We start from the raw sequence: 17,914 nt of genomic DNA, 5'->3' as shown, positions 1-17,914 counted from the left end.
CAAGGAAAGCCTGGATGTGGCATTCAGTGCCATGGTCTGGCAGGCATGGTGGTTACAGGTCACACTGGATGATCCCAGAAGTCTCTTCCAACCAAACTGCTCTGTGATTCAGACCGGCTACAGGCAGAGCAGCTCCAGCTCCGAGGGTGTTTGGGATGCTGTTTGCCAGGGGGGATTAGGGAGAGCCGCTGCCTGCTGGCAGCAAAGCCTGAGTCACACAGCAGGCTGCATGTTTCGTAGGCAAAACATGTGGCTTCGTTAAACAGATGCAACCGCCGAGTGCCAACATATTAATTAACCACCACATCCTTCCTTTCGTGTCTCCCCGCTGCTGCTTTGGAAGCATTATGATAATTACCCGCAGCTTAGAGCCTCGGGGTTTGCAGAACAGCTATTCACACACATGGCACCCACAGGGGGACCAGCCTGTGAGGGCGGGTCCCGCGTCCAGGCCGAGCTCGGCACGGTTCGGTCCGGGCGGGCCCGGCCTAGGCCGCGCCTCCATGGCAACAGCGGGGCCCGGGCGGCTCTCAGGGCGCCTGCGCAGCCCTCCCTGCTCGCTCTCCCCTTCCCCCCGCGGTATCCGGGGCAACGCGGGGACGCCGGCGGCGCGCGCATGCGCCCTGCGCCCCGTGTGCCGCCGTCCTGCGTGGGCGTCGCGGCGGAGCGGGGGGCCGGCCACGGGAACCGGAAGCGGAAGCGCGGCCGCGCGCGAGTGAAGCCGCTCCTCGCCCCGGCGGGACCGCCCGCGTTGCCTCGTGCCCGGCCCGGCCCCGCCCCGCGCTGCCCGCGCGCCTTCCCGCGCTGCGCCGAGCCCTGCCCCGCCCCGCCCGGCAGCCGGGGAGGGGCTCCCGCCGCCCGCCCGCGCCGCCGCCCGCGCTCCCGGCTGCTGCCGCCGGCCCCTCGCCGCTCAGCGCCCGCGTCCCCCCGCCCGGCGGCCGCGATGTCCGACAAGGAGTTCATGTGGGCCCTTAAAAACGGAGACCTGGATGAGGTGAAGGACTACGTGGCCAAGGTAGGAGGCGGCGGCGGCGGCAGCGCGGGCGGAGGAGGGAGGAAGGGAGGCGGGGAGGGAGGGATGTGCGCGCAGCCCCCGGGATGGGCCCGGGGTGCGGGAGCCGCGGCCTGGGCGGGTACGGGCTGCGCTCCGTGGCCGTGGGCTGAGCTCCGTGCGGAGCCCAGCGCCCCCTCCCCCTCCTCGGGGCCTCTCGGCTCCTCGGCTTCCTCCTTCTCTCCTGCCCCCGCCGCCCCGTGTATGCCGCTGGAGTCATTCCGTGTCACTAGGGAAACTTAATGGATTGACAGACAGGATCCCGGTCCCTGATCGTGTGTGGATTTGTGGCCTGCGTTTGGTTATCCTTCCCCTCTGCGCCTCAGGGCTCATCCTTAATAGGGTGATGCTAAGCTGCCGGGTGTGCTGAGGCTTAATTCATTAACCTTCTGGGAAGTGTGCTGGTGGCTGGGCAGGGTGAGCACTCGGGAACAGCAGTCACCTGTGTGATGGCTGAACACTCCTCAGGTACACGGCAGGGTTGGAAAGCTGCATTCTGTCCTCATTCGCCTTCTCTTGTCACTGAGAAAAGCACACAAGGGCAACATCCTGCTTCAGTGAATCCTTGCTGTTCAGGAAGATTGTCTGGGAGCTGTTACATCGGAGCAGAGGTGTACATCTAATTTACCTGTAATTATTTTGATCTCCAAACAAGTTAATGATTGTCTTTGGAAGCTTGGCACATGCTGACACAGCTTGCCGTGATGATTTAGGTTCTTTCTACTCCAGTTGTCAACTTTCAAACTCGTAGTGCTCCTGGCAGAAAGAAAAGTGTACAAGTACTTCCAGCTGCATTAGTGCAAAGTCCAACAGCTTAGCCTGAATAGTCTTCTCTGACAGTTCCAGCTAAGCTTCTGGACTTTGCATCAAAGTGGCTGTGCACTCACATGCTCTGCCCATAAAGTTCTAGAGGAAATAACTGGGAACAATTATCCCACTTCAGCTGTTTGCCAAGGGTTGTGTACCTGTCTGTGTAATAAAAGTTGGGTAATACATTGGTATGTCTAGTATCTTCTTAGATTTGGGGATTTGCTGAGTGTGTCAGCAGCATATTTGGATTTTCCTCCTGCTTTTAAATGGTTTCCATGTCTAGAAAATTCACTGCATGCTAGTAATTATTGGTTCCTTGTGTATCTTTTGCTGAGGCAAAAGCTTCAAGGCTGTGGCATTGTCTTGGTTCAGTTTCTATGTGCGAGCTCACTGCAGTGCTAATTAGAAAGGTTTTTCTGTATTCTCACTCTTCCTGAGTGTCACTGCAACTCGTGTAGCAAATGGATTTATGTGATCACTCCTCATCTGCCCCAGTGCCCAGTCAAATACTTGGTTCCATCTGCTACTCAGAGAGGCTTGAGCCAGCCTGGATGCTGCTGTAGTGGAGAGACTGAAGTCTGTCATCTAACTGTACTAATGAGGCAGAAATCCTTAACAGAGAGATACTCACTGGAGTTAGATGGTTAGTGCAAAAGGAGCCTGCAATCCTTGAGTACTCTTATATTGTAGAACTGCTCCTAATGTAGAAGTTGAATAAACTCTGGGTGTTTTCTGTTGGTTTGTGATCTAATCTTATTCATACTTTTCTCACACTTCCAAGTATGTGTTGTGTCTTCACTTGTTAAACAACCTGCAAGAAGTCAAATGTTTTCAGTCCTTTTTGTTTCCTTGACAAACTAGTGGGCTAGTAAACTCCTAGGCTGGTTTCCTGTGGAAACAAGGCTTATATAAGCAAGTTTTGGCTGATCCTTATCCTTCCTAGTGGTTTGTAAATTATTTTCTGTCTGATTTTTTGTAAGTTTCACAGAGGTGCAGGTAGGTCAGTTTTGTTAAGGTAAATGAAATGGAGGGGGTGCCTTCAGGGAAGGGAAGAGTACAAGAATGAGTTTAGGTTTTACTGTATAACAGGAAATGCATGTTGAGGAGGGGCAAGAGAACTCTGTAAATCATCTGAATGTAGGAGAAGCCTCAGCTGGAACTTCACATTCTCAGTTCTGAGATTAATGAAATATGTGAAGGCAAAAATCATGCTTTGGTAGTTAGAGTTCTCAGGAAAGTATCTGTTCTGTGCTCTATGTTCTTTCTGACTTTCTTCCTTATCAGTTACATGGCTTCTGCTCCCTGCTGCTTTCCTGCTCTGAGTATGATTTAATGTTCAGGAATTTTACTTATATAAACTTTGCAGTGGCATAAATTTCCTCTCCCTGTAATGGGGGAGGCAGTCATATATCTTACAGTCTGCATCTTCATAAAATTCTCCCTTGTCTGTCTTCCTGAAACTTGTTTCTCAGCTTCTCATTTGTTTTGTTTTGTGTTCTAGTCTTGTTTCCTCATTATTTGTTTGGAAACAATACAGCCTTTAACTATGATCTTGCATTTTTGCCACCAATTACCACATGAAGGGTTTGACCTCTGATTTTATTTCATGTTTGAATGGCAGGGCTTGAAATGCAAACTAGGTGACCCTGGGTGCTCTAAAAATAATAATATAAATGGATGTTATCAGTGGGAATGTAGGAATTGAACTCCCTTAATCAGACTGGACTTTTCTTCACTTGTGTGTAATAATGTAATAAGCTATGGAGTTTCTGTCTGTGGAGTCATAAGTATCTTTTTTTTTTTTCTTTTAATCTGAGGTTTGGCTAGTAAGTACCAAGAAGAATGTGAATATTTGAATGTTTCTGCTCCTTCAACAGTTCCTGGACAAAGAAAAGATACAGAAACAGAAGCAAGGGTCTCCATTTGCATTACATATTTTTCTACATAGGGATTTTGCATTCTCCTGAAGGTACTTTCTTCAGGAATAAAAGTTTTCTCAGAAAGAATAGTTCTGAGGGGTGCCAATGAAACAGACACTGCCAAGTGATACTGCCCTGTTGCTTAGCAAAAGAGATCTCAGTGTTGCCAGTCTGCATTTGAAAGATACTGGTGACTTCTTTCTGATTAAAATATGAAAGATTATTTTTATGGTTTGAATAGCCATGTAAGTCTTATTTCTGTTTCTGTAAGAGACATGATTAGTGTCTACATTTCTCAACTTACAACAGTGTCAACTTTTTCTTTATGGTGAATGTAAATTTCTCCTGGTAAATGTAAATTTCTCCTGGAGTAGTGTATCTAGTGTGTTATGCCAGCAAGTACAGTGTCAGCTATTTTTATGACTGGATTAAAAAGTAGTTTTTACTGTTTGCTTTCTTTTATGTCTTCCTTTTTAATATAGCCAGCATATGTTAGCTTCAGAGATGCCTACAGGAATCTCAGGGATTGAAGGAATTCTGCACTCTTCCCACGTACATCCACTCAAATTTTCAAAATTCCTCAAGAAAGCAGAAACTTCCATGGGAACAAGTGAATCAAATGTGCAGTTTAATGGGTGAGGAGGACCCACGCAGCTGAAAGAAATTTATCTCCCTCAAGGTAGGGAGTGGGTTAAAAAGTACTAGTTAGAAAAAGAGCAAGTTGTATTAAGCCTACAGAATTTCTCAATATGAATAGTGTTTGCTCTTTTTCCTTTTCTTTAGCCTTCTTCCCCAGTGGAATTAGATAAACTGTGCATTTGCTTAGAAAGGACTTCTCTATCAGCCTGTGCACGTAACATTTTCAATCAGCAGTAGATTTCTGAGGTGAAGTACAATTTCTTTTATTCACTAGGCATAAAGTTTTTAGCAAGATAAACTTAGATTTGTAGGAGAGGCTTCAATAAATATTTGTTCTGAAGTAATTTCATCTCCCATAGCTTAACTGAGAATTCCCCACTTCCATGAGCTGATTTAATCCTTTGCATCGTTTCCTAAACCTACCACTGCTTACATTTAAGTTTGGTAAATCAACTACCCTAATACCCTAAGAAGATAGGACAGGCAACAAAGCTGGAAGCACCAGAGTTTTACTGCTCTGAGGACTGGGAGGTTGAAGTTATGGTAGGATGTGAAATGGGTATTTCTAGAAAGTGGCCTAATAGGCATTTTTGGTGTGGAGATTTGTTTTTTTTCAGATAACAAAACAAGCAAAAGCAGATTCCTGGAGCACCTCCAATAACTCATCTAGACAACAGCAACCACCTGTGTGTTCCTGACAAAGCTGTGATGCTGCAGTCTGCAGTTCTTTGGGATATAGTGAAGTTTGAATACATGTCTTGAGAAATGCATAAAACGTGCCTATTGCTAAACTAACTATGGAGGCTAAAATAAAGAAATGTCTAGAAGTACGTTTTTGAACAAGAAGCAGCAGTCAGGGGTATAGTTCAGTGTTGTGAAAAAGAGAAGAGACTTAAATATACCTGCAAGAAGAGAGATTAACATGGAGTAATAAATAGCTTTTAATTCTTGGAGACAACCTCTGTTCTCTTCAGTGTCCATTCCAATGACTATTACACCTTCAGTTAGTTACAAACTAAATGAAAGTGTGTGTTTAAATGGTTGCTGTATATGAGAGGATTACTTGATTTACAGATAAAGCATATAATGGATACACTGAAATTCCCCTTATCTCATCATGCTGATGTGCACATTGTTATTATGGCTGCATTGATACCTGAATTGCCTCTGGTCAGGTAACAGGTTTCCTGCTCTTGAGTGACAGCCTGGAAGCCTGTCTGGATTACAGTGCAGGGCAGCTCGACCTCAGTGCCTTGTCCAGGAGCGTATCCCTGATCTGGGAGCTGCTGCACTGAGCTGATTCCTTCTGGGGCCTCTTGGATATCTCTGTAACACTCCCCAGTGTTAGCACTTTTACTATGAGGATTTGTTTTTATTTGCAGATTCTAGGAGTTGTGTTATTTTCCACTTGATTACTGTTGAGTCTGCTGAAGTATGATTGCTAAAGATAATTTTGTTTTACTGTGTAGTTCTAATTAAACTTGGTGTTCAATTTACATTTTGCAAATTTTAACATGATGACCTAAATCCTTCTTTTATGGAACAAGATAATTGTTTGCTACTGTAACCTGCCATTAGCAGGTTCCATTTTCATGGTGGAGTTGCTCTTAACCAAAATCCCGGGAATGTACTAGAAAAACTTTCAGAAAAACATAGACAGCACAGCTGCCACTTCTTAGTAGTGTGCACAATAAAATGAATGAGGTTGTTGAAAACCACCTCTTCAGGATGGCTAATTAATTTCCCCAGTCTGATCCAAGAGTGTCTGAGGACATGTGGCAAAGAATTATTCAAAGATATTAATAGTTTGTGCCTCAGTTCTTAAGTGGTTTATAGGAGCAGCATGAAGTAACAAACTTGCCTGCAAACCTGGCATTGTGATGGAATGTGTGACTCACTGACTGAATGAACATCCCAGGATTCTTAAATCTCTCCTTTTTTTTTTTGTGAAAGTACAGATAGAACTGATTCTTCAGCCATTTCAATTTGAAATGTAAATAGAGCTCATTCCCACTGTGATCATTTGAATGATCATGAATCTGGAACTGCTAAATGTAATGTTTTCTTTGGGATGTTGATGTCAGGCTATGGTGATTTTATTCATTGAGTTCATGTCTTTGCTCTGAAAATCTTGGTGGCTTTAACATATTGCTAAGTGATTCATAATTGACCTTTCTATGCTTAAAACCCAAGTTAAGTACTTACTTGATTCTTTCTGGGCTGTTCTTACTGTGCTGATTTGTCCTGTGCCTCATGGCTGTTTGCTGCAAAAAGTAGAGTTATATTAAGACCGATAATAAAACATCGAATTTAATCTTTTTTTCCTTTTTGCTGATGTACTAATGTATTCCATTCCCTAAACTGAAAGCAGATTTTATCTCTGAAATATATCCTGTTTTGTCCAAGTTTGTGGTATACAGTGTATGCATTCCTAAGTATGACAGTCAAAGTTGGGAATAGGTTATGAATAACAAGCAGAGAATTTAGTGGTGTGAGGAAAATACTTAATTCTACTACTGGTCTTCTTTTTTCTGCCCTCCCTTATTCTAACCACAGTTTTCCCTGTTGGATCAGTTTTATCTTTAATAAATCCTTGTTTTTCAAGCCTAGCTCAGTTAGCTAATTTTGACTTCAGCAGAAGGCTTACAGGAGATGAGCTAAGCTTTCTAAAACTCCAGGAGAACAGTTCTGCAGTGGTGTGGATCTGTATCCATTTGGAATAATATGTGGAAAGTTGAGTTAGTTGTGAAGATCATGCAGTGAGTGTTGACTTGGGCATTGGTGACTCATGCAGGCCATAGAAGTAAAAAATCCTGAATGAGTGGATCTTGCAGCAGTGGCAAAATGCATAAATAAGGATTCCTTTGGGTAGTTCTCAACAGACCAAACAACTTCTGTGTGGTTTTTCTGAAGGACCATGGGCTCAGCTGGTAATATATCAGGATTTGAAGATCAAATATTCTACTTAAGTTCAAGGAGAACATTGTGGACTGAGGGTTCTCATGTCCAAGAATTTTTATGTCTGATTGTAGGTCAGAAGAGAAAATTGAGGAAAGATGCAGAAAACCAGGGGATGTGTATGATTGTATTGCTGAAGTCATGGGGATCCAGTTTTATGTGAAGCATCAGTTGAATTTAGCATGTCTTTATGGTTTCATGTTAATACTTGTTTGAACTTCTGAAATGTGTCCACACAAAAGTGTGAGCAAAGTTACTTCTTTCTACCTAATTTTCCCACGTCTCAAGTTGAAGGCTTGTGTTAAATTATCCCTAATTTTTAATTCCATAGTAAAATGAATGTTTAATTTCCCAGTACAATTCTGTGGAAGGAAGCAGTTGTCATTTCCATAGACAGATCTATTGCTAGGACAAAAGCACGAGCTGGAATTATTAAGTGCCAATAACTGACCAGTTGGTTATACAACAGTTGTTTTTCTTGCAAGTTGCAGTTTCAGCAGTTTTCAACAATTAGATGTTCTTCTGCTTTAGCTCATTATGAGGAGGGGTAGGTGCAAATCAGTACAGCTCATATTAAAGTGAATTTTAAACTTTTATTGGATGCTGGGCGGGAGACTGACTTTTTTGTAGTACACTGGTGTTAAAGCCTGTGTTGATCATAACCAGTGATGGCAAATTCTACAGTCACAGGCCACAGATGGGGGAGGAAATAATACTTTCATTTAAATGGTTAAGGAACTCCTATCTGTAGTGTTGCTATTTTGACTTTGAATGCAATCAGTATTAATAAATCCTATTGAACAAGCTACAGTATTTATCTTAATTCTCTGATTGGAATGTACTTGGGTGTGTTTTGTGGATTTTTTTTGTTTGGGTTGGGGTTTTTTTCCCCTCTTTTTAATAAAGACTAGGGTAGCAAATAATTTGTTTTCCCAAAAGCAACTGGAATTCTGATGAGGGAAAGTAGGAAGGGAAAGAAAAATATGGTCTTGAAAACTCATAATGCACATGAATATGGCTTTGAAGTAGCTTGAGGGAGTTGGGATTTGGTGCTTTTAGCACTTTGCCCATTTTTACATTCTTTATTAGTATTTCTTATGCAGTGTAATTCTGTAGCTCAGTTCAGATACATTGTTTGCCGAGGGCATTGCATTTCTTCAAAGTAAGACACAAAAATTCTTTCTTGCTGCACCAAGAGTTATAATATGGTCTGCAGTTTTGTCTTTGCTTAGGGACATTGCTGCCTTCCTCAGTGGTTGCAGGCCTGAAGGGAAATGGTGAAATCCTTTCACTAAGCCTTCAGCTATGCTTTGGAAATCAAAGAGAGTAATTGCATGCTGTGGCTAATGAGCTGAGCAGACCAAAACATCACTAGGTAGGTGTTCTGGAGATTGCCCTGCCACACTTGCAGCCGCAGTTCAGAGAATGTTCCGAGTCACTTTATACAACAAAATTGAGTGCTCGGAGTTTCTGATGAGCTAAGAAGGCTTGATAATTATTGTTGCATGACTGATTCTTTCATTTCCCAAACTCTGGTCATTTATGAATTTGCTTTTGAACACACTTGTGACCTATAAATTAGTGATTAGCTTCAAGCAGGAAAGATGAGCTGTTAGGCCATTTGAGACAATAGATAGAGAGCTGTCCATAGAACAGTTACCATCAGCATCTCTCATTTAAACTGATTTGTTAATGATACTATGAAAGCAAATACCATAGGCAATAAATGTTTAAAAAGTATTTTTCTGTTTGTTTGAAAATGCTTCCAGTGCTTGATTCAGGTAATGCAATTGAAAGTAGAAGATTTCAAGTTCAATAAAAAAGAGGCCAGGAGAGTTCCCGTGAGGTGAAATCTGCATTTCTGTTTGTGCCCTGTATTAAGAAAAATCAGACTCACAAAAAACCCCACAGAATCCTTTGTATTCAAGTGAGGCATTTGTGAGAATCTTAATTTCTTAGATTGCTGACTCCTCAGTAACTTCAGTAATGCTGTTAACTGTTTCTTGGCTAAAGTCTTGGATATTTAGCATAGTTTAAATTTGGCTCATGATAAAAACAGCAATTGTCTGTTATTTAAATTTATGTTGGGCATAATGACAGTAAATATAATTACTTTCAAAATAGGGTCCTCTAATCAAAGTATAACATAAGATGCAGTTTAGTTCCATTTCTGTGACAAGTCAATAGACTAGTTACTAAAACATTTTCAACAGTAATTCCTGAAGAAAATATCTTAACTTTTGTAGGTGGATTATTTCAAACTTAAATGTGCAATACCAATATTTATAAGTTTTAAGGAAAGTATTGCAGTGAGGCTGAATATTTCAAGTGTGTATAACTGTTTTATGAGCCATTCAGTAGTTGTTAATGCATGTGTTTTTAAGTATATACTGCTTAGAAAGCAGCATTTATTTTATGGTTGTAAAAATAGCTTTTCTGATCTAGTTTTTTGCTTCTGTGCTTTGTTTTTGCATGACTCCAATCACCAACTGCTTCATCATGTCAACAAAACTCTGTATTAAGGCACAAAACTTCTAGAACTCATTAATGCTGCTTTTGACGTTTCATATCTTTTTATGCATTGCTGAATGAAGAAAATGGAAATTCACTGTGCACAGGAATATAACGCTTGTTAATCCTATAGGAAAACCCTTTTAGAAGCTAAGCTTCATTGCTTTGGATTTGATAGAACACTTGATTTTGCCTTGGACATATCTTTTGTTCAGTTTCTGGAGAGGTAATTCCTGCTTATGGTGCTAAGCCCCAATTAAATAACTTAAATTCAGGGAATTTTTATCCATAGCAATAATCTTTGGGAGATACACTCATCTTCCTGTTTATTCTCTCATCGCTTCCTGGTACAGTACAACCTGAGCTTTGAGAATTTTAATTTATTATTGTTGCAGGGATTTTTTACTTATTGTGTCTTTAGATCATGCAGAGAATTCAAAATATCAAGCTGGCATCTATTGAAACTGAAACCCAGTAGCTGGCGCCGTGTGTTTGCCTCAAAGGAAAACATCCACTTCCTGTTCATTCCTTGGACAACATGTCCTGAGCAGCTTAGTGCAGAACTTGATGTGGGGCTCTTCCAGAAACTGAAAGTGTTTAAATTGGCAGTTAACACTCAATGCAGAATGCGTGGCAATGGCTGGGATCCTTTGCTCAGCTGCTCAACTTTTGGAGCAGTTTCTGACATGTTAAGCTTGAAAAAAAAATTCCTTTTTGCAGGAACAGGTGTTGTTTTGTAGATTTTTCTGTTTTCATTGTGTCATCTGTTGTCAGTTTGCTGATGGTTGAGTACTGAAACAGAATTAATGCTCTGATTCTGGTTTGTGTATGGTTGATGGCTCCTCTTTAGCAATTGTCTGGCACCCATGTGAGCTGGAATATCTTCTGCTTAGTGTACTCTTAGAATAGGTATCATGCAAATCACATCATCCAAAATACACTGGTAAAACATGAAGTCTGGCCAATCACTTCTGCAATAAAAAATCCAACCCCTTTAGGCCAGCTCAGGGTTGCCTGTAAAAATGGACTGTGCACTAGATGCAGTGCCTAACACTGAACATTAGGTTTGTGTCAACTTAAGTCATTAGATTGATCTCTATTTCTTTAGAATTAGTGGTTAAAGGCTTTTATTTATGTTTGCCCTCCATATCAGGGCTGACAGAGGAGTCCTGATGCTGTAACTAAAGCATTTGAACTTTAATTCTGAATTCTAACAATCTTTCTAAGCAGAGACCGTTTGGGAAGTGTCTAATCATTGGCTGCTTCAGTTCATCATCCAGAATATTTCATGCACTAACATTCATCAGTTAAAGGGCTAATCTGAACAGAGTGCAATGATTCATTTGTCGGCAGCAGCTTATTCTGTCAGAACTATTTGCTGCCATTACTCTGAGCTGTTGCCTAACTAAGAAACAAACTTATAAATGGAAGTTTTTGACGAAACTTATAAGTGGAAATTCATAGGAGCTAAGAGAAGCTGCACAACTGGGCCCTTCATTGCTGTTTCATCCCTTGCTGGTGCAAGTAGTGAGTGGGTTACATTATTTCTCACTCAAATCTTACACAAGTTGAGCATTTTTGGTTGGGGACAACAGCTATTTTCAATAACAGTGTTTAGCACATCTTTGAAGCTGGGATTGTAGCATGAGCTTCTAGAAGCTGTAGCTAGGAAACAGTTGGTTCATTGCTGTTCTACAGAACAACTCATGTATCAGGTTTGTTTGTCTCCCAAAATGCTGATACAACTGAAGCACAGATGGCTCAGTAGTTCAGTTTATTTAGCAGTTGTTTCTGGAATTGTATTCGTTTGACTGAGACAAAGGACTTCAGATTGCATTTGATTATGGTGGATAAGCTAGATACTTGTTTACCACCAACAAAACCTGAAAAGTATGCTTGTTAAGCACCTTTTTGTTGGCTTAAGCCAGAATAATTGTAGCAGTGCTTTAAAAGCTTTTCAGAGTACTTTAGATATGATATAAAGACAGGCAAAATTCATCATCAGGTTCATAATTCATTTTCTTAACTTTCATAGACCAAGTATTGGTCTTATTATTAGCAATTAAGGCTTCTCCTTAAGTGGAGAACTGCAAAGTAGATATACATTTTTTACATGGACATCTACATCTGTTTGCTCTGGTTGTACAACTTGCTACAAAATGCCAGCTGGAGACACACACTATCCTCAGAACAGAAACCCCTTTTTGATAAACTGATAAGGGTCTTTTAGAGGGAATGTTGTCCTGAAATTCTTTGAGTAGCCTTTTTTTCATATTTTTTTAAACAGAAGCTCAGTTGGATATTGCAGGATAAACTAATAGCAAATACTAGAAATGAGTCCAGAAAAATAATGAAAATTTGATACTCATGCTTTCAGCCGCTTCCACAGGGATTTAACTTTAGGTGTTCAAGTTCCCTTCTCAACATCTGTTAACTTGGATTTGGTTTTTGATCACTATCTGTACAGGATTTCTTGTGGATGTTTTTGCTATTTCTGTTTGTTTCAGTAAGATGTGATAAGGGGGAGGTGTAAAGTCAGCTTGTCCCATATATTTCCCAAAGCATACAGGGTAGAAAGAAGACATCTAGGAGAAAATTCCTTTTTGCTTCAAGTTATAAAATTTAGAGGATGGGAAATAAAACACCCAGAGGAGTTGAAAAGATGTTATTAAATAATCAGTAGGAAGGCTTAGCTAATGCAGTCACATTCAGCTTTTAAACAAAAACCAACAAACTTCTGAGTTTTCTGAAGTTCTCCAAGTGCAAAGTGGTTATCCCACACAACAAATCTAGGTCATTTGTTTCAGTTCACTTGTGTGCAGACAACTGTAGTCCACTCAGGCTGCAGTTGGAGAACTCTGGAATGGTTGGAATATGCTGAACCACTGAGCAGCAATAGCTCTTGTCTCTGTGCAGGCTGAGTGATTTTTTTGGGTGGACTGAAAGTAAGTAATTTTTGAAAATATAGGGGATTCACATGAAAATTTGGATCTGGGACAAAATTTTTGCAGTTGCAGTTGGAAACTGCCTACTTTCAGTTGCAGTGAGTTGATTTCCTTGGCTCTGGAAGGATCTTATTGCAAGTTTTTAACTGAAGAAATCAGCTTCAAAATCATAAACAATTCACAGCTTACAACATTAATCTTTTTACTTCCCTTTCTGCTCTTTGGCTTAACCCAGACTTTGAGTTACTAGTTATTTTACCAGGTTCCACTTTTGTTCTTGGTTGGAATATTTAGTGACTGTAAGTGAAACACGGTCATTTTTCTTGTGAGTCAGAAGATAAAGACAAGAAAACTTGAGACCAAATAAACTTGCTGGGCAGAAATGATCAAATACTGTTGCTTCTTCTTAGGCCTCACGCATTGTTTTAGGAGTTTTTTCAATAAAACAGGTTGAGTGGAAATGTGAAATTTATCTTTTCCATCTGCTCTGCCCAGTTCTTAGGTCTGCAACCCTTGAGGCATCATATGTCAAGAGTTTTTTCCATTTATAGGAAAAAAAAATGTACAGAAGTTTAAATGATACATTGCACTGACTCATTTTGAGCTGGTCATTTGAATTCTTAGCTAAAACAGATGGGAATGTGAAATCAGCACGCTGGATTAGTGTTATGATGAAATACACAAAAGCTTACCTAAATTATTTCCTTGTCTAAAGTATTGGACTGGTGGTTCAGTTACCTTCAGATTTGTATTAAGGCAGATGATGTGAGGGTCTGTTTGCTGTATCAATGTAAGGCTGTGACAGTTCCTGTCATAGATGCAAAAATTTAACCTCTCTACCCAGCAAAAACTGCTTCAGATTGGTGCTCATTTCAGTTACCATAACAAAGTATTTAAAAGAAATTTTATAGCCAGCTTGGAAGAAGAAATTAATTTATTTTGTCTGCTAGTCAAAGGTGTTTAGAGTAATGTTAATTTTACACTTGAAAACAATAAATAATTTTTTTTAGATATACCATGAAATGGATTCAGTAATTCATACCTGAAGTCTTTTCCTATTGGTAATCTCCAGGGACCTGTGAAAGTGCTAGTATGGATTTTGGTTGGCTAAATCAGTTTGTCTTGGCACGAATGGAAACTACTTCATCAAAGTCAGTGCTGCTTTTTAGACTCTGATGGAATATTCTGGGATCACTGAAGTGAAGGCCTGAAGGGCAGACCAGGTGACTGGTTTTGTGTAGCAAGCTGGTATTCTACAGTGCTGTCAGATTACTTCAGCATATTTTACAAAAATGCATCTCTTGGGTGTGTGGGTGTGTTTCATTCCAGTTTGCAGTTAAGGTTGGCAGTGTGTGAATTGGTGCTTTAGGTGAGAACAAGGTTTGCAGAATGGAATCTGTACAGAATCATTCCAGAGGCAAACTGAGGAGCAGGAAAACACTCTTGTTCAGGCCATATGGGAAGTTTAGTACTTCTGCACATAAGCCCAAGGATCGTTTCAATAAAATTCCAATAGTAAGAAAATTGGGGTAGTAGCAGTTGAGTCTTCATTGTTAAAACTCAGTCTGCTGTGTTGACTTTTTGTGTTTGAGCTCATAGTCAGTTTTAGTTTATCTCAAATCTTCAAAGTTAATTGAAAACAGAGTATTTGAAGTTCCAGTTCTGTGCTTGATCAACTGATTTGTGGAAGAAGAATTCAGAGGAGGAAAGATAGATTAAGTTCTGTTTCCATGATGAAAGGTCAGATTGTCCTTTTTTGTGTTATTTCAAGAATCATAGAATGGTTGGGTTGGAAAGAACTTAAAACATCATCTAGTCCCAACCTCCCTCACATGGATACAGACACCTTCCACTAGATGAAGTTGCTCAGAGCTCCATCCTCCCTGGCCCTGAAAATTTCCAGGGATGGGGCATCCACAGCCCCCTGTTCCAGTGACTCACCACCCCCTCACCCCCTCAGTAAAGAATTTCCTCCTAATATCTCATCTAAATGTTTCCCAGAGCTGAGCACAGCACTCCAGGTGAGTGAAGAGGGGTAGAATTGCCTTGCTGGCCCCATGGCTTTGGGGTCCATGGTACATTTGGCTCTCAGGGATGTCTCAAAACTTCTCATCCACCAACACCCCCAAGTCCTTCTGCCCAGGGTAGCTCTCAATCCATTCTCTGCCCAGACTGTTCCTGTGCTTAGCTCTACTTGTGCTGTTGGAATACAAATAAGATGGTACTGCAGCCTCTCTAAAGTGAAGAAGATCCTGCAGGGACCTTTCTTTAGAACTTGGAGCTCTCTCACATGAGAGCAGGAGAAATGCTGAGTGTTTTTCAATACTGCAGCTTGCATCCCGTGTCACATACTTTGAAGAATTTATAACAAATACTCTGAGAAGGGGAAAGCAAAATTATCACCTGGGAGGAATCTAGAAACATTGTACAAATGTGCAGAGATGGAGGAGGTATGACAGCTGAAATTAGTTAGGAATCTGGAATGCATAGGAAGATCTGTACCAACTGTTTTATGAAGTATAGGACCTACTGAAAAAAATTATAAAAGCTTTTTTACCTCTAGTTTTATTGGTAGGTGAAGGATGTACAAGTTGATGCTGTTAGAATTGTGGTAGCTTGGTTTTTTTAGGGTTTTGTTGTTCATTTTTGGGTTTTTCCATTTTGGGAAGATTTTATAATTATCTTTCTGTACAAAGGGCAGGATATAGAGAAGTGTGATTAGTTGTGCACAGTGAAAGAGACAAACAGTTCCAAATAAAATGCAAGAAATTCTAATTAGGTGTAAGAGAAAAAAATACTTCCTGTGAGGATGATCAAAATGAAAGGGCTTATGCCTGGAGAACTTTTGGAATCCTCAGTCCTTGGAGGTCTGTGGAACTCAGCTGAGCATCCTGATCTGATTGGACCTACATAAGAGCAAATGTTAGACTGCATAACCTCCAAAGTTTCCTTTCAGCCTTAAATAGTCTGTAATGGCATGAGTCACTAGACTGACAAGCTTGTAGAATTAAACTCTCTTTATATTTTTAGATTATTAGTCAGATTTCAGAAGTGTGGTATTTAAGTTTTCCCTCATTTGCACCAGTGTTTATGACCCGTGGATTCACTATATAAAAAACATCATGTTGTTTTTGCTGTTTGAGTATGGACTGAAGTTTGTGCTTGGCTTACAATATTTATGAGCTCCCAGTTATTTTAGAAATTGTAGAATGATTTACCTTAGGTGGTTTTCTTCAGTTGTTTCTACTGTATTGTTTTTAGGGATTCTCAGTCAAGGTGTTTACATTTTCCTTACTAGAGATGTAACTTTTGGTTAGATGAGACCCAGAGCTGCCATGTGGCAGCAGTAAACATTTGAAAACTCTATGAACATACAACTGAAACAAACACAGGTTAAACAGTAAAGTACTTTGGCTTATGTACTTAAAACGCAACCATTTTGAGAATTTAAATAGAATGGAAAAAATATCTTAATGTATTTCCAATTTCAGAGTACTTACCTGGTGTTTGTGGGTTTTTGAGGGGTGGGAGAGTGGGTTTGTGGCTTTTTGTAAAAGATTTTCCAGTGATGAATGAATCTGGATAAAGTTACAGTGGAGAATGATTGAAGGGGTGTGAGCAGACTCAAGCTCTGAGAAAATGAAATAGAGTGTTTGGGGAAGATTAAGTCATAATCAGTTCATCCACATACCCACTGTGGAAGTGCAAGATTGTTTTCTAAACTGTTTGAATATATGGCTAATAATTTTTTCTACAGGTGTGATTTATCCAAGCTTGCTCTTCCTTCAGAAGACTAAGGAATAGATTGGTCTTAAGTGATTTCAGAGCTCAGTTTATATATGTTCCACTACAAAACATAGAACTTAACATTTCAGGCACTTAGCTTGATTTAAAAACTAAAACTTAGTTATACTGGAGAGAAAGGTTTCATTCAGTGGATACCAGTGTAATTTCTGTTCTAGCAAAGCATGTCTTAAGATTATATCCAACATTGTTAATTTACTTCTGCCATCTCATTTAATCTCTTTGAATTTTAAAAACAAACAATACAAACAGCATAAACAAAGTCTGTGAAGAAAATAGTAAATATGAAGATTTTGGAAGTAGTATTTTCAATATGCAGCAAAATAGTCAAAATATCTCATGCATAGGGACTAAACTTTTCTTTATAGAAAGAGGATTTTTTACTCTTCCTCTTTCCCACTGAGACAGCAAAGTTGTTGCTATGCTTAAAATGTCAGAGTTATCTAATACACTGTAAGGGTGGCCATCCCTTGTGTGCAAAGAAATGGAAGTAATGCAGCAGACTGTACAGTGAGTTATTTTCTTTCCTAGTGTAATGAAGACAGGAATTACACAGTAGCTCCTGCAAGAGGCTTCCCTGCCCTCTAAGGACATCTGACTGCATTTAGTCTGATTTCCTTCATTAAAACTGAAATGAAAGGAGTGCATGAAAACAGGAGATGCAGTTATTTTTGCATGATAAGCACAGATGGGGATATGGAGTTGTTTCTAAATCTGAAAGAGCATTTTAATGCCATAAGTATTACAGGCACTGCTCTACTAATACAGTTAACCTATGCAATAGGATTTAATGAGGCCGCAATTGTCAGTTTCTATTCCTGTGGTAGGACTGCAGTGTAAATCCCAGCTACTAATTGCTGGTGTGTTCAGATGCCAAGTCATGGAACAGATGAAGGAAATTATCAAATCTCACACTGATTAGTTCCCTCACTGAATTCATCATTCAGCCACTAATTCTGGTGCAGGGGTGGGAAGGGTCAGACTTTGGCTGGAAGTAGCAAAGCTGTTGCTGCCACACAGGAGAAAAGCTGGTGCTAAAGGGAAGGGTGAGCTGTGGCATTTGTAGCCTGGCAGTAATGTTCTAGAACAACACTTCTGACAAACCACAGTGCTCACGTGAACACCTGGCTCAGGTTTGGTTTCAGTTCCTGTGCCACTGCAAAATAAGCCTGTGCTTGAAGCACCTGGAGTGGGCTGTAGGGTTAGGTTTTACCTAGATTAGGTTAATGGTGAAATTTATAACCTAGTTTAGGTTAAACTTGAGTTTAGCTCATTTG

General features: G+C 40.5%; 1 protein-coding gene across 1 annotated transcript in view; it reads left to right on the top strand.

Moving 5' to 3' along the window:
• Nucleotides 1-669: 669 nt before the first annotated feature.
• MTPN (myotrophin) overlaps nt 670-17,914 on the top strand; it is a 30,052-nt gene continuing 12,807 nt past the window's right edge. Inside the window, exon 1 of the mRNA XM_005482765.4 lies at nt 670-1,015. Coding sequence (XP_005482822.1) covers nt 944-1,015 — 72 coding nt within the window. The 5' untranslated portion in view covers nt 670-943. The remainder of the gene's footprint in view (nt 1,016-17,914) is intronic.

Source organism: Zonotrichia albicollis, chromosome 4, assembly GCF_047830755.1.
Source record: "Zonotrichia albicollis isolate bZonAlb1 chromosome 4, bZonAlb1.hap1, whole genome shotgun sequence".
NCBI classification, from domain to species: Eukaryota; Metazoa; Chordata; class Aves; order Passeriformes; family Passerellidae; genus Zonotrichia; species Zonotrichia albicollis.
The sequence above is the reverse complement of the archived record's forward strand: the minus strand, read 5'-3'. Positions and strand labels throughout refer to the sequence as shown.